Genomic DNA, 13,141 nt, shown 5'->3' with positions numbered 1-13,141 from the left:
GAAAAAAAAAATATGTATCTATTGATATCATTAAAGACTTTGCTTAATGACTCGCCATTTCCTTTTTTTTTCTTTAATTACAGCAAATTACAAATTACGTGGACAGTGGAATTCTAATGGGGTCTCATTCTAAATCTTTGGTACCGGGTGGTGACTGCCCAGTACACTCTACTTTGGTCAATCAGGTATAGAAAATTTAACTTTCGTAAATCAACATCTGGCTACATATCCGTAAATCCAAGCAGCTGATTTTAATGAAACTATTTAGGTTTAAAATTGCATAATCTATACGCCTCTGTTTATTTGACCATGCAAGTCTAAATTCCAATTTTTTTAAAAACTATATTTCGTAATTTTCTCTGGAAGGAATCTGGTGGCTGCATTGTATTCCTCTTAAATTCTGTCTAAATGTATTAGTTACTTGTGTTATTAGTTACTTGTGTTATTAGTTACTTTTGTAATTAGTTAGAATGTACTATTTCTTCTTAGCAACCAAACTTTTAATTACGTGAAACTAGAAATAGAAAAAAAATATATTTAAAAAATAATTCTAATTCGCTACAGTAAGAAGATTATGTAATTAGCTTAATATTCTAGTTGCAAGACCTCCTTCAGTCATAAAACGATTATGGTTCATATCGAGTAACACTTATTCGGGTCATTGCGGCCCCCTATTTGCTTTCTCTGTAAAACAAAATTCCTATATTTAAATTGTGAAGAAATAATTGCACATTATTACAGTCATTCTGGAGCCAGAAGACAGGAGAGCCCTCAGCGTTTGATGCGACATTCTGTCTGTTTGAACATAATAATAACTACCCTCTGAGACGACACTTATCCTATGAGTTAGATGAAGGATCATTCTACGGAGGTATGCTGGACTCAGTACTCACACTCAGGTAACGAGGGAAACAAGCCGGACTTAGGTTTTAGGTGGAATCAGAAATATTGGTTAGAGTAGCAAGAAGTTTCGACCTATACACACACACTAAAACACACACACACAGGTGGAATCAGAATTATTGGTTATTGTAACAATAAGTTTCGACCAATACACACACTAAAACACACACACACACAGGTGGAATCAGAATTATTGGTGAGAGTAGCAAGAAGTTTCGACCAATACACACACACTAACACACACACACACAGGTGGAATCAGAAATATTGGTTAGAGTAGCAAGAAGTTTCGACCTTATAGGTCCAGAACTCATACTCCACAATTCAAAAAAATAATAATTTTAATTCTAGGTGTGCTTATAAGTGGTGTTGTTACTAGGCCGCCAAAGGGTTCATTCCGCCCGAGCTCATGACTAATATAGACTGCTAAGAGCCATTAAAAGATTGTCGTATTTTAGGATTTCAGTTTGTTATGTAATCAGTGTAATGCCTCTTAACGTTAATGTTAACTATTATGTGGGCTCTTCTTATATTGTCCATTAAAACATGTAGGAACGAAGATGTAAGTAAGTTTGTCATACGTGCCAAAAAAGTAGATATGTATCAGAATAAATGAAACATTTATAATGTATCTAAAACATATATCTTCAAAACAACCGCGGCTCCAAAAGGGCGTCTCAAAAACAAATGGCGTCACCAGAACGTCTTGCTTGGTGTTACTTGTTAGAAGGAAGTAGGTGCAATGGCACCAGTACTCATATAAAAAAGACACATGTACTAGAATGTTGTTTTTTTTAATTCTATGATATATACAGGAAGACTTAATTTCATTTGTATCATACTTTTCAGGTTTTTTAAGGGAAGGGGGGTGCTACTTAGTATTTCTTAGTGTTTCTTAACCTTAGTCCACGGGTACATTATTAATGTATACGTCCCCTGTACTGTAACCCTTCTAAATTAGTTTTGATACTTTTCAAATACACTAACTGCATGAAAATCGATTTCATAAATGACCATTATTAGTTGAATGGAGACGCACGAAACACAACTTTATTTGATGTCTATCCTATGCAAAATTATGAAGTTCACGCCATTCTTAAAACGGAAGTGTTACCTGTGTGTAGTCATCGTATAGTGAGAAAAAGTATTCTTTCGTGTATGACCTGTAGTGATATGTAAAGATTGACAAACTCAGTGACCTTCTTTGCTATTATTTAGAACTTTTGAACTACTGATCTGATCTAGTGTGTTTAATGAATGACTCTTCTGGAGTTAATTTAGTTTGCTAATACAGAAATGATAATTAAATGTATAGTTGGAAAGATGTTAACAAATTTTTCTCTTGTTTAGAATGTACTAGTTTTCAATTTCAATAGAAAGCATGCTGCCCACAATGTCTTCTTCTTGTTCTCTAAACAGCTTTTTGCTGCTGTGATGAAGGCTCATTTGCAGTCTGTGACAAGGAATAAAAAGCTTGATATCAGAAACCTCTCCACCCTCCTTGTTTAGACGAAATGCACACAGTTACTAAATTACATTGTTTTGTTGACATCATTTATTTATTCTCCTTAAGCATAAAACAAAAATCTACTAGCAAAGTTAACATATCGATGATCTAGATATGACAATCTAAAATTTTGGTCATTTCAGGGTTTTCAATAACTTTAATGTTAACTAGAATAAAAGTATTTCGGCTATATACTTACGTTAAAGTACTTTTTTCAAATCATATTTCAGATCAGCTCTTGTTATTGGGAATTACGATTATATTATTGATTTTATTTTCCATCACAACGGTGTGGCTGAGACAAGAATGATGAGTACAGGTAGAGAATTGTCTGACTTTAGTGCATTGTGGCCATTACTATTACATAATCATCTCATTGTCATCACATTTTGGTTACGTTATTTTTACGTTGCCAATAAACAGTTGTCTCTAGAATGTCTCTAGTATGTCTCTAGTATAGTATGTCTTTAGTATGTCTCTAGTATGTCTCTAGTGTGTCTCTAGTATGTCTCTAGTATGTCTCTAGTGTGTCTCTAGTATGTCTCTAGAGTGTCTCTAGTATGTCTCTAGTATGTCTCTAGTGTGTCTCTAGTATGTCTCTAGTGTGTCTCTAGTATGTCTCTAGTGTGTCTCTAGTATGTCTCTAGTATGTCTCTAGTATGTCTCTAGTATGTCTCTAGTGTGTCTCTAGTATGTCTCTAGTATGTCTCTAGTATGTCTCTAGTGTGTCTCTAGTATGTCTCTAGTATGTCTCTAGTGTGTCTCTAGTATGTCTCTAGTGTGTCTCTAGTATGTCTCTAGTGTGTCTCTAGTATGTCTCTAGTATGTCTCTAGTGTGTCTCTAGTATGTCTCTAGTATGTCTCTAGTGTGTCTCTAGTATATCTCTAGTATGTCTCTAGTATGTCTCTAGTGTGTCTCTAGTATGTCTCTAGTATGTCTCTAGTGTGTCTCTAGTGTGTCTCTAGTATGTCTCTAGTATGTCTCTAGTATGTCTCTAGTATGTCTCTAGTATGTCTCTAGTGTGTCTCTAGTATGTTATATTTTACGATAGTACTACCTCCATGTCATACCTATTTTTACTTACCTCATTTCTCATTACCTTGAAACTCCAACACCTCAACCAAACAGTTTCATTACCTTGTCACCCCATCACCTCAACCAAACAGTCTCCATACCTTGTCACCCCCTTCACCTCAATCAAACAGTTTCATTACCTTGTCACCCCATCATCTCAATCAAACAGTTTCATTACCTTGTCACGCAGCCACCTTAATCAAACAGTTTCATTACCTTGTCACCCCATCACCTCAATCAAACAGTTTCATTACCTTGTCACCCCATCACCTAAATCAAACAGTTTCATTACCTTGTCACCCAGCCACCTTAATTAAACAGTGTCATTACCTTGTCACCCCGCCACCTTAATCAAACAGTTTCATTACCTTGTCACCCAATCATCTCAATCAAACAGTGTCATTACCTTGTCACCCCATCACCTCAATCAAACAGTTTCATTACTTTGTCACCCCATCACCTCAATCAAACAGTTTGATTACCTTGTAACCCCATCACCTCAACCAAACAGTTTCATTACCTTGTCACCACATCACCTCAATCAAACAGTTTTATTACCTTGTCACCCCATCACCTCATCCAAACAGTTTCATTACCTTGTCACCCATCACCTCAATCAAACAGTTTCATTACCTTGTCACCCCATGACCCCATTCAAACAGTTTCATTACCTTGTCACCCCATCACCTCAAGCAAACAGTTTCATTACCTTGTCACCCCATCACCTCAATCAAACAGTTTCATTACCTTGTCCCCCCATTACCTCAACCAAACAGTTTGATTACCTTGTAACCCCATCACCTCAACCAAACAGTTTCATTACCTTGTCACCACATCACCTCAATCAAACAGTTTTATTACCTTGTCACCCCATAAACTCAACCAAACAGTTTCATTACCTTGTCACCCCATCACCTCAATCAAACAGTTTCATTAACTTGTCACCCCATGACCCAATTCAAACAGTTTCATTACCTTGTCACACCATCACCTCAAGCAAACAGTTTCATTACCTTGTCACCCCATCACCTCAATCAAACAGTTTCATTACCTTGTCCCCCCATTACCTCAACCAAACAGTTTCATTACCTTGTCCCCCCATCACCTCAACCAAACAGTTTCATTACCTTTCCACCCCATCACCTCAATCAATCAGTTTCATTACCTTGTCACCCCATCACCTCAATCAAACAGTTTTATTACTTTGCCACCCCATCACCGCAATCAAACAGTTTCATTACCTTGTCACCCCATTATCTCAATCAAACAGTTTCATTACCTTGTCACGCAGCCACCTTAATCAAACAGTTTCATAACCTTGTCACCCCATCACCTCAATCAAACAGTTTCATTACCTTGTCACCCCATCACCTAAATCAAACATTTTCATTACCTTGTCACCCCGCCACCTTAATTAAACAGTGTCATTACCTTGTCACTCCGCCACCTTAATCAAACAGTTTCATTACCTTGTCACCCCATCACCTCAATCAAAAAGTTTCATTACCTTGCCACCCATCACCTCAATCAAACAGTTTCATTACTTTGTCACCCCATCACCTTAATCAAACAGTTTGATTACCTTGTAACCCCATCACCTCAACCAAACAGTTTCATTACCTTGTCACCACATCACCTCAATCAAACAGTTTCATTACCTTGTCACCCCATCACCTCAACCAAACAGTTTCATTACCTTGTCACCCCATCACCTCAATCAAACAGTTTCATTACCTTGTCACCCCATGACCCCATTCAAACAGTTTCATTACCTTGTCACCCCATCACCTCAAGCAAACAGTTTCATTACCTTGTCACCCCATCACCTCAATCAAACAGTGTCATTACCTTGTCACCCCATCACCTCAATTAAACAGTTTTATTACTTTGCCACCCCATCACCTCAATCAAACAGTTTCATTTTCTTGTCACCCCATCACCTCAATCAAACAGTATCATTACCTTGTCACCCCATCACCTCAACCAAACAGTTTCATTACCTTGTCACCCCGCCACCTTAATTAAACAGTTTCATTACCTTGTCACCCCATCACCTCAATCAAACAGTTTCATTACCTTGTCACCCGGCCACCTTAATCAAACAGTTTCATTACCTTGTCACCCAGCCACCTTAATCAAACAGTTTCATTACCTTGTCACCCCACCACCTCAATCAAACAGTTTTATTACCTTGTTACCCCATCACCTAAATCAAACAGTTTCATTACCTTGTCACCCCGCCACCTTAATTAAACAGTGTCATTACCTTGTCACCCCGCCATCTTAATCAAACAGTTTCATTACCTTGTCACCCCATCACCTCAATCAAAAAGTTTCATTACCTTGCCACCCCATCACCTCAATCAAACAGTTTCATTACTTTGTCACCCCATCACCTTAATCAAACAGTTTTATTACCTTGTCACCCCATCACCTCAACCAAACAGTTTCATTACCTTGTCACCCCATCACCTCAATCAAACAGTTTCATTACCTTGTCACCCCATGACCCCATTCAAACAGTTTCATTACCTTGTCACCCCATCACCTCAAGCAAACAGTTTCATTACCTTGTCACCCCATCACCTCAATCAAACAGTTTCATTACCTTGTCCCCCCATTACCTCAACCAAACAGTTTCATTACCTTGTCCCCCCATCACCTCAACCAAACAGTTTCATTACCTTTCCACCCCATCACCTCAATCAAAGAGTTTCATTACCTTGTCACCCCATCACCTCATTCAAACAGTTTTATTACTTTGCCACCCCATCACCGCAATCAAACAGTTTCATTACCTTGTCACCCCATTATCTCAATCAAACAGTTTCATTACCTTGTCACGCAGCCACCTTAATCAAACAGTTTCATTACCTTGTCACCCCATCACCTCAATCAAACAGTTTCATTACCTTGTCACCCCATCACCTCAATCAAACAGTTTCATTACTTTGTCACCCTATCACCTCAATCAAACAGTTTGATTACCTTGTAACCCCATCACCTCAACCAAACAGTTTCATTACCTTGTCACCACATCACCTCAATCAAACAGTTTTATTACCTTGTCACCCCATCACCTCAACCAAACAGTTTCATTACCTTGTCACCCCATCACCTCAATCAAACAGTTTCATTACCTTGTCACCCCATGACCCCATTCAAACAGTTTCATTACCTTGTCACCCCATCACCTCAAGCAAACAGTTTCATTACCTTGTCACCCCATCACCTCAATCAAACAGTTTCATTACCTTGTCACCCCATCACCTCAATCAAACAGTTTTATTACTTTGCCACCCCATCACCTCAATCAAACAGTTTCATTTTCTTGTCACCCCATCACCTCAATCAAACAGTATCATTACCTTGTCACCCCATCACCTCAACCAAACAGTTTCATTACCTTGTCACCCCGCCACCTTAATTAAACAGTTTCATTACCTTGTCACCCCATCACCTCAATCAAACAGTTTCATTACCTTGTCACCCCGCCACCTTAATCAAACAGTTTCATTACCTTGTCACCCAGCCACCTTAATCAAACAGTTTCATTACCTTGTCACCCCACCACCTCAATCAAACAGTTTCATTACCTTGTCACCCCATCACCTCAATCTATAATCAGACTATGATCAAATTGTTGATTGCAGGATACGTTCAGACAAACTTTTACACTGACAAAGAAAGACCATACGGTTTCCATTTAGAAAAATACATAGCAGGCAGTATACACCATCACATGGCACACTTCAAAGTGGACCTTGACATTTCGGGCACTAGTAACCGATTCGAAAGCCTGGACATTGGTCTGGAGAAAGTCAAATTAACTCAAGTAAATCGTGTTAAAACAAAATATCCCAAGACTCCTTTAATACTATAATATTATTGCTTTGTTGGCAATATAAAAATGAATTTATTTTGAACAAATATAAACAATTGGTGTAATTAAAACTTTAATTATAAATTCATACATTTACATATTTTATATTGTAACATATTCCATTGTTTTGAAGGACCCTAGTGTCACATATCATCAGACGAAGTTTGTTTCAAACTTAAAGAGAACAGAAACTCAATCGTTCATTGACTACAATTTTAGAACCCCGAAATATTTGCTAGTACATAACAACAACAATAGGACACAATTTGGAGAGATTAAAGCTTACAGGTGTGAATATTGTGATTTTCCACTGGATGTATCATATCTTTTGTGTTTTTTAACAAGATTTCTATAAAAAAGACTTAACCATTAAATCAGCTGTTTGATTAGAACAGTGTTTCCCAAAGTGGGGTACGCGTAATCCCAGGGGTACGGGAAGACTTGGTAGGGCTACTCGTTGCACCTCATTAGCCATGCTAATTTTTTTTTATAATACTCATTAATTATGTTCTTTCTACTCATAGGAGCAAGGCGAGGGGCACTCTGCGTTATGAAAAATTATAAAAGGGTACACTTTAGTCAAAAGTGTTGGAAACACTGGATTAGAAGTAGAGTATCAAGACATAAACTCACTTTAATCGTGTACATATATCCTAATATTTAATCTAATTTCAGGTTTTCTTTGCGTACTATTAGTAATTTTAGATGTAGAATAAAACAACTAGTCATGCAGTTTAACTCTTCTTTCTCTGATATTATGGATATAGCCATTAAATAATGTTACATTTTTTATATAAAAGGGAAAATTTTTTATCGTTATATGTTCAATATATTCAATTAAACCAATACCTCATATTCAATATTTACATAAGACCAACAGACACTATGGAGCGACCTATGCTATGGTTAAAGGCAATAGGAAAGTTATGCTATGTATTACCAGGGTGAGGCATACTTAAGTAGCTAGAGAACAACGGAAATAAACGAAGAAAAAATAATACAATATTAAATATATTGCAGTATCTGTGATATATCTGTCGAGAATGATATGTGTGGTTTCAAGCTGGACATTACTTCTCTATTTCTTCAGAGTCCAGATGAATGGAATGTCGTACAATCTTCTCCCTAACGATAGTGAAAATGAGAAAACGATACCTTGGGCCAGGCATCAGCTGGTGGTCACTAAACACAAGGACAATGAACAATGGTCCAGCTCTAACTTCGGCATGTTCGACGGTTTGAACCCAGTTGCTGACTTTACAAAGTTCTACTCTGACGATGAAAGGATTGTGGACCAGGTACATATCAAACAGACTTCTAAACAACTACCAGGCTTGCTCCTGCTGGTATACAAATATGTTTACAATGCTTATATCTACTCAATTTGTCTGTCTGTCCGTCTGTCTGATGAAAACTAGTAGACAAAGATAATATTTAAGAGAAACTCACAGAAACCAAAATGTAGACCCATGTTTAGAAGAGCTTGTATCATGCATTGTTGTTTCTATAGAGTACTGCTTTTAATGTATAGCTGATACATCAGTTCTACTTGTTTTTATACATCATCTGAGTGTAATACTTTAAACGATGATCATAAATAAAAATATTTTAAAGTTAAATTGCAACTAAATTTCATTATAACCAAAAAAACAATTTCCTTATCTTTAACTCTTTCTCTCCTAATTGACTATACCATCGTTGATTTGACATCATTTAATTAATTTAATGTTTATCTTTATAAACTTTATTTTGTGTAATATGAAGAGAACATTCATTCCCCCTTCATTCTAGACCAAATAAAATATTTTCTGATAACAATCGAAAAAGTTATTGAAGCTTAATCATAACAGGGTAGTGAAATAGTAATGAGCAAAATGAAGAATTCCGTCCAAACGTGGAAAATAATTACGGAATGAAAGAGTTAACAAGAACTAGTGGGTGTGAAATGAATGTTTACAATTGCAAAAGAATGGGTTGATCAGACACTATGTATGTTTATATATACAGGACCTGGTGTTGTGGATCTCAGCCGGTATGTATCACATCCCCCACACGGAAGACTTTCCCGTCACTCCAACAATTGGGAACCATCTGAGTTTTTTCCTTCTACCCTACAACTACTTCCCGGAGTGTCCGTCCATGGGGTCACGTGACGCTATGTATATCAAACACATTGACCCACTGGATCGCAGCAAAGGAGTCTTTGTCAACAGGTACTTATAGTATTCTTCCATAGTTGGATGGCTGCCTGGTCGTGCGATATGTGGTCCCGGGCTCATACCCTGCACGTGCCATCGCCGTCGTCCTGCGGAAGTTTTGGACTAGGAACATGTCCAATATTTTACAAACATTTTCACAAAGTTTATATCAGCTCACTCTGTCTGTCTGTCCGGTTAAAAGTTTGCACAGTTCATTTCTCCTACACCCATTTTCGGATCAAGTTGAAACTTTGCTGTGACTTTGCACGATTATTCATTGACATATTCAAGACATGAAACAATTATAAAAAGTAGCCAATCAGAAACTTAATAGCTGGGAACTCAGCAACAAGTGTAATAGCAACAAGGGCAACTACTACTTCATCATTCACAGATATGGATACATTTGTTGGGTAATTGTTAACGCTATTTCTCCCTCACGCATTTTCCGATCAAGTTGATACTTTAAACTATTATTTATTGTATCTAACAAAACATGAATCAATAAGCAAAAACACTCAATTAATCAATTAGTTATTAGTAATTAATTTTTTTTGTTCGATATTCATTAAGGGAAATAGCTTGCACGTTACTGATATATATAGTTTTATTTTTTTTTAATGTTTTTTTCTCTATAAACATAGATTGCTTGTTTATTTTTCCAATGAAGAAGATAATTATGAATTTTACCACCAGTTAATTAAACTATAAATGTTTGGCATATTATTTTCGATATTATATTGTCGAGTGTGTTTTAAATTAACACCGTAGTGTGATGTCTATGACTGTCAACACGGACGTTATAATTAGTACCGAATGACGAGCAGAACTCAGGCGAGGTCTAACAAGTAAGTTGGCCAGTGTCAGTCAGTACATTTAATTCAGTAATGAAGGCAATACGTCCATGCCCCTACACAATAAGTCCCGAAATTCTCGATGCACTGCCTCCTAACCTATGAAGTAACTTTATTTCGTCTCTATTTCTAGTTTGTGTTTTTATTGTCACGTCATCGTCACAAAGCTAGGAATCTTAAACCAAAAGAAACAAATCCGAAATCGCTAAATCTATATTTGTAACCTAAAATGTTATATTATATTATATTTTATCTTATTATATTTTATTTTATTTCATTATATCATTTGGTGTTTGTACATTGGATAACTTTTTTCAGACACGGTAACACTCGCGATCAGTGCATAACGCCTAAAGTAACACTAGAAGAAGATCTTTTGAAAAACCCAGATCAAGTTCTTGAGACAAACAGAGAAAGTTTTATATTTTAATGTTGTTGTTTTTTTGTGCCAAACTAATTTTCCTTCTACAATGTACAGGTCTAGCTCCGTAAGACCACCATTAAAAATACTTTAGTTGTAAAAAAACAACATTATTTACATTTTTTAATAAAAAAAAATTGCAAACTGAACATTCTATTTTATTTGTTGAATTGTTATACACAGAAGATAAGATAAGAGTGGAAGAGAAAAACAGAGAAGAATAGAAAGAAAGAAAAAGAGTAAAAGAGACAAGGAAAGAAAAAAGAAAACTGATAGTGTGACGATGGGATGGTATACCTTAGAAAGAACTTGTCATGTCACTCGTTAATGAAGTGTTTTACTCTTTAAATCATTTCAAATCATTTTAAAATCATGCTACAAAGTTTTCTATTTGGACTCATTAAAATTGCGATCTTACAGTACAATTTTGACAGACTTCATACAGCCGCTTAGTCTATCATTATGTAGACGTAGAATACGTCACGCCAACTAACGCTGACGTCGGGGCGCAAACAGTTCTTTTACGTCTACTTATGTATTAACTCTAGATTGTATACATGCGGACGTTTCTAATGACGTGCGTCCACATAAAAATACTTAAAATAAATTTAAATTTAAGCTGATTATATTTTGAAAAACTTTAACTGTTTAACCAGAGTTTCCTTATGTGGCTAATACAATTTCAACTTTACAGGTGAATCGCTAGAGCCGTTATCGAGATCAGAGTCCACCCATCCAGGTTTCGCCCATGAATAGATTGCAGGATGATAAGTGGAATTATATGCAGCAAAGGAAAAATTTATAACTATTATTACAGTATTATAGCTACAAGGCTTTAAAAACATGATGACTCAAAAGCAGCTTAGTGAATTACTTTTTAATTCATATAAAATGTTCTAAAATTAGCTGCTGAACAAGGCACACCCTTGACCTTTGAACTTTTCCTACATATCTAGGTCATGATGAAATTAAAGCATTTCAAAGGGCTATGTTTATAAATAGCACTGGGGAAATAACTAGAGCATTGGTTGACTTACGGGGGAAGTTTCACATCAGAGTGTTATTGAAGGAAACTATTAGTGATAAAATGTCGCCCTAACAAAAGTGATATGGTATATGTGTCTTCAATCTGTTCCTTGCCCTTTTTGTTGTTGTTGTTGTATTTTTTAGTATATCCGCTAGACCAGTGTTTCCCAAACCTTTTCCTTAACGGTGCACTTCGTACATTCTGAGTATTTAGCGGAACACTTTGCTTATTTTTTTTAGAGAAATTAATTCAAGTGGTAACCTACTAGTTAATTATTCCAGTAGTTTGTTGAAAACCTATTCAGGCCTCACGGAATACTGGGGTTCCGCGGAAAATACTTTGGGAGAAACTGCGCTTTAAATTATGAATATTGTTACGTATTTCTGAATCTTCTAGCCAGTGACGTAGCTAGAGTATATGATGCCTGGTGCGGTACCTCATCTTGATGAAAAAAAAACAAAAAACAACTAACTAATTAATAACGTTGCAAAACCTTACTTTTTTTTTCAAAATAATATGTATTCATTAACCAAATATTGTTAATTCTTTCATGACCTTAATGACCTTTCATGACCGCAGCATTATCATAGCCTTGACCCCTGCAGTCCGTTATGTCTAAGCCATCCAAACGCAATTTCTCTAGAATCATCTCAGCGATTCCAGCAGCATGCGTGTCGTTTGTGTCGATGAAGTCAACAAAAGACTCACGAACCTGCACCCCGTCATTCTCCATGACAACATACGTAAAATTTGGGAAATTTGATCCAGCTTTGAGATGTCAGGTGTACTGTCAAAAATAATAGAGAAATATTTGGCTTGTTTTACTTGCTGTATGATTTGTTTTTTAGAGTGATCCCCCAATATTGTAATAAATTCATTTTGTATTTGTGGAGACATGTATGTATTCGGTCTGGAACAAAGCTTAGTTCGAAGCACATGCTCCCTCAAGAGTGGATCGTACTCTCCAGGTTTTCGTCTCTTGTATAATCAAATCTTGGGCCTTGTTGTCAATATTGTTCCCTACTCTCAGGCGAACTTCAAGTTCCCTCCAAGCAAGCGATGACTGAATGTGAGCTCTGCTGGTCTCATATTTTTCTATTTTCGGGGATAACCTCCACCACTCATTGAATCCAATTTGGATTTAAATGAAGATTTAGTACTTGATCTTGTTGAGAAGAGTGTGCAGGGGAAGCAAAATAAGGATTCTTTTTTTTTTGGCGAATAACACATCCACTTTCTAAGAACTTTCTCGCCGTTTGACATTTGCCGGAAA

General features: G+C 36.5%; 1 protein-coding gene across 1 annotated transcript in view; it reads left to right on the top strand.

The window, feature by feature from the left end:
• LOC106051897 (putative amine oxidase [copper-containing]) overlaps positions 1-10,983 on the top strand; it is a 34,273-nt gene extending 23,290 nt beyond the window's left edge. The window contains exons 10-17 of the mRNA XM_056004340.1: positions 84-185; positions 742-899; positions 2,641-2,729; positions 7,139-7,320; positions 7,502-7,656; positions 8,459-8,666; positions 9,376-9,581; positions 10,739-10,983. Coding sequence (XP_055860315.1) covers positions 84-185; positions 742-899; positions 2,641-2,729; positions 7,139-7,320; positions 7,502-7,656; positions 8,459-8,666; positions 9,376-9,581; positions 10,739-10,850 — 1,212 coding nt within the window. The 3' untranslated portion in view covers positions 10,851-10,983. The remainder of the gene's footprint in view (positions 1-83; positions 186-741; positions 900-2,640; positions 2,730-7,138; positions 7,321-7,501; positions 7,657-8,458; positions 8,667-9,375; positions 9,582-10,738) is intronic.
• The last annotated feature ends 2,158 nt before the right edge of the window (positions 10,984-13,141 follow it).

This window comes from Biomphalaria glabrata, chromosome 11, assembly GCF_947242115.1.
Source record: "Biomphalaria glabrata chromosome 11, xgBioGlab47.1, whole genome shotgun sequence".
NCBI lineage: Eukaryota > Metazoa > Mollusca > Gastropoda > Planorbidae > Biomphalaria > Biomphalaria glabrata.
This window is presented reverse-complemented; position numbering and strand designations above follow the sequence as displayed.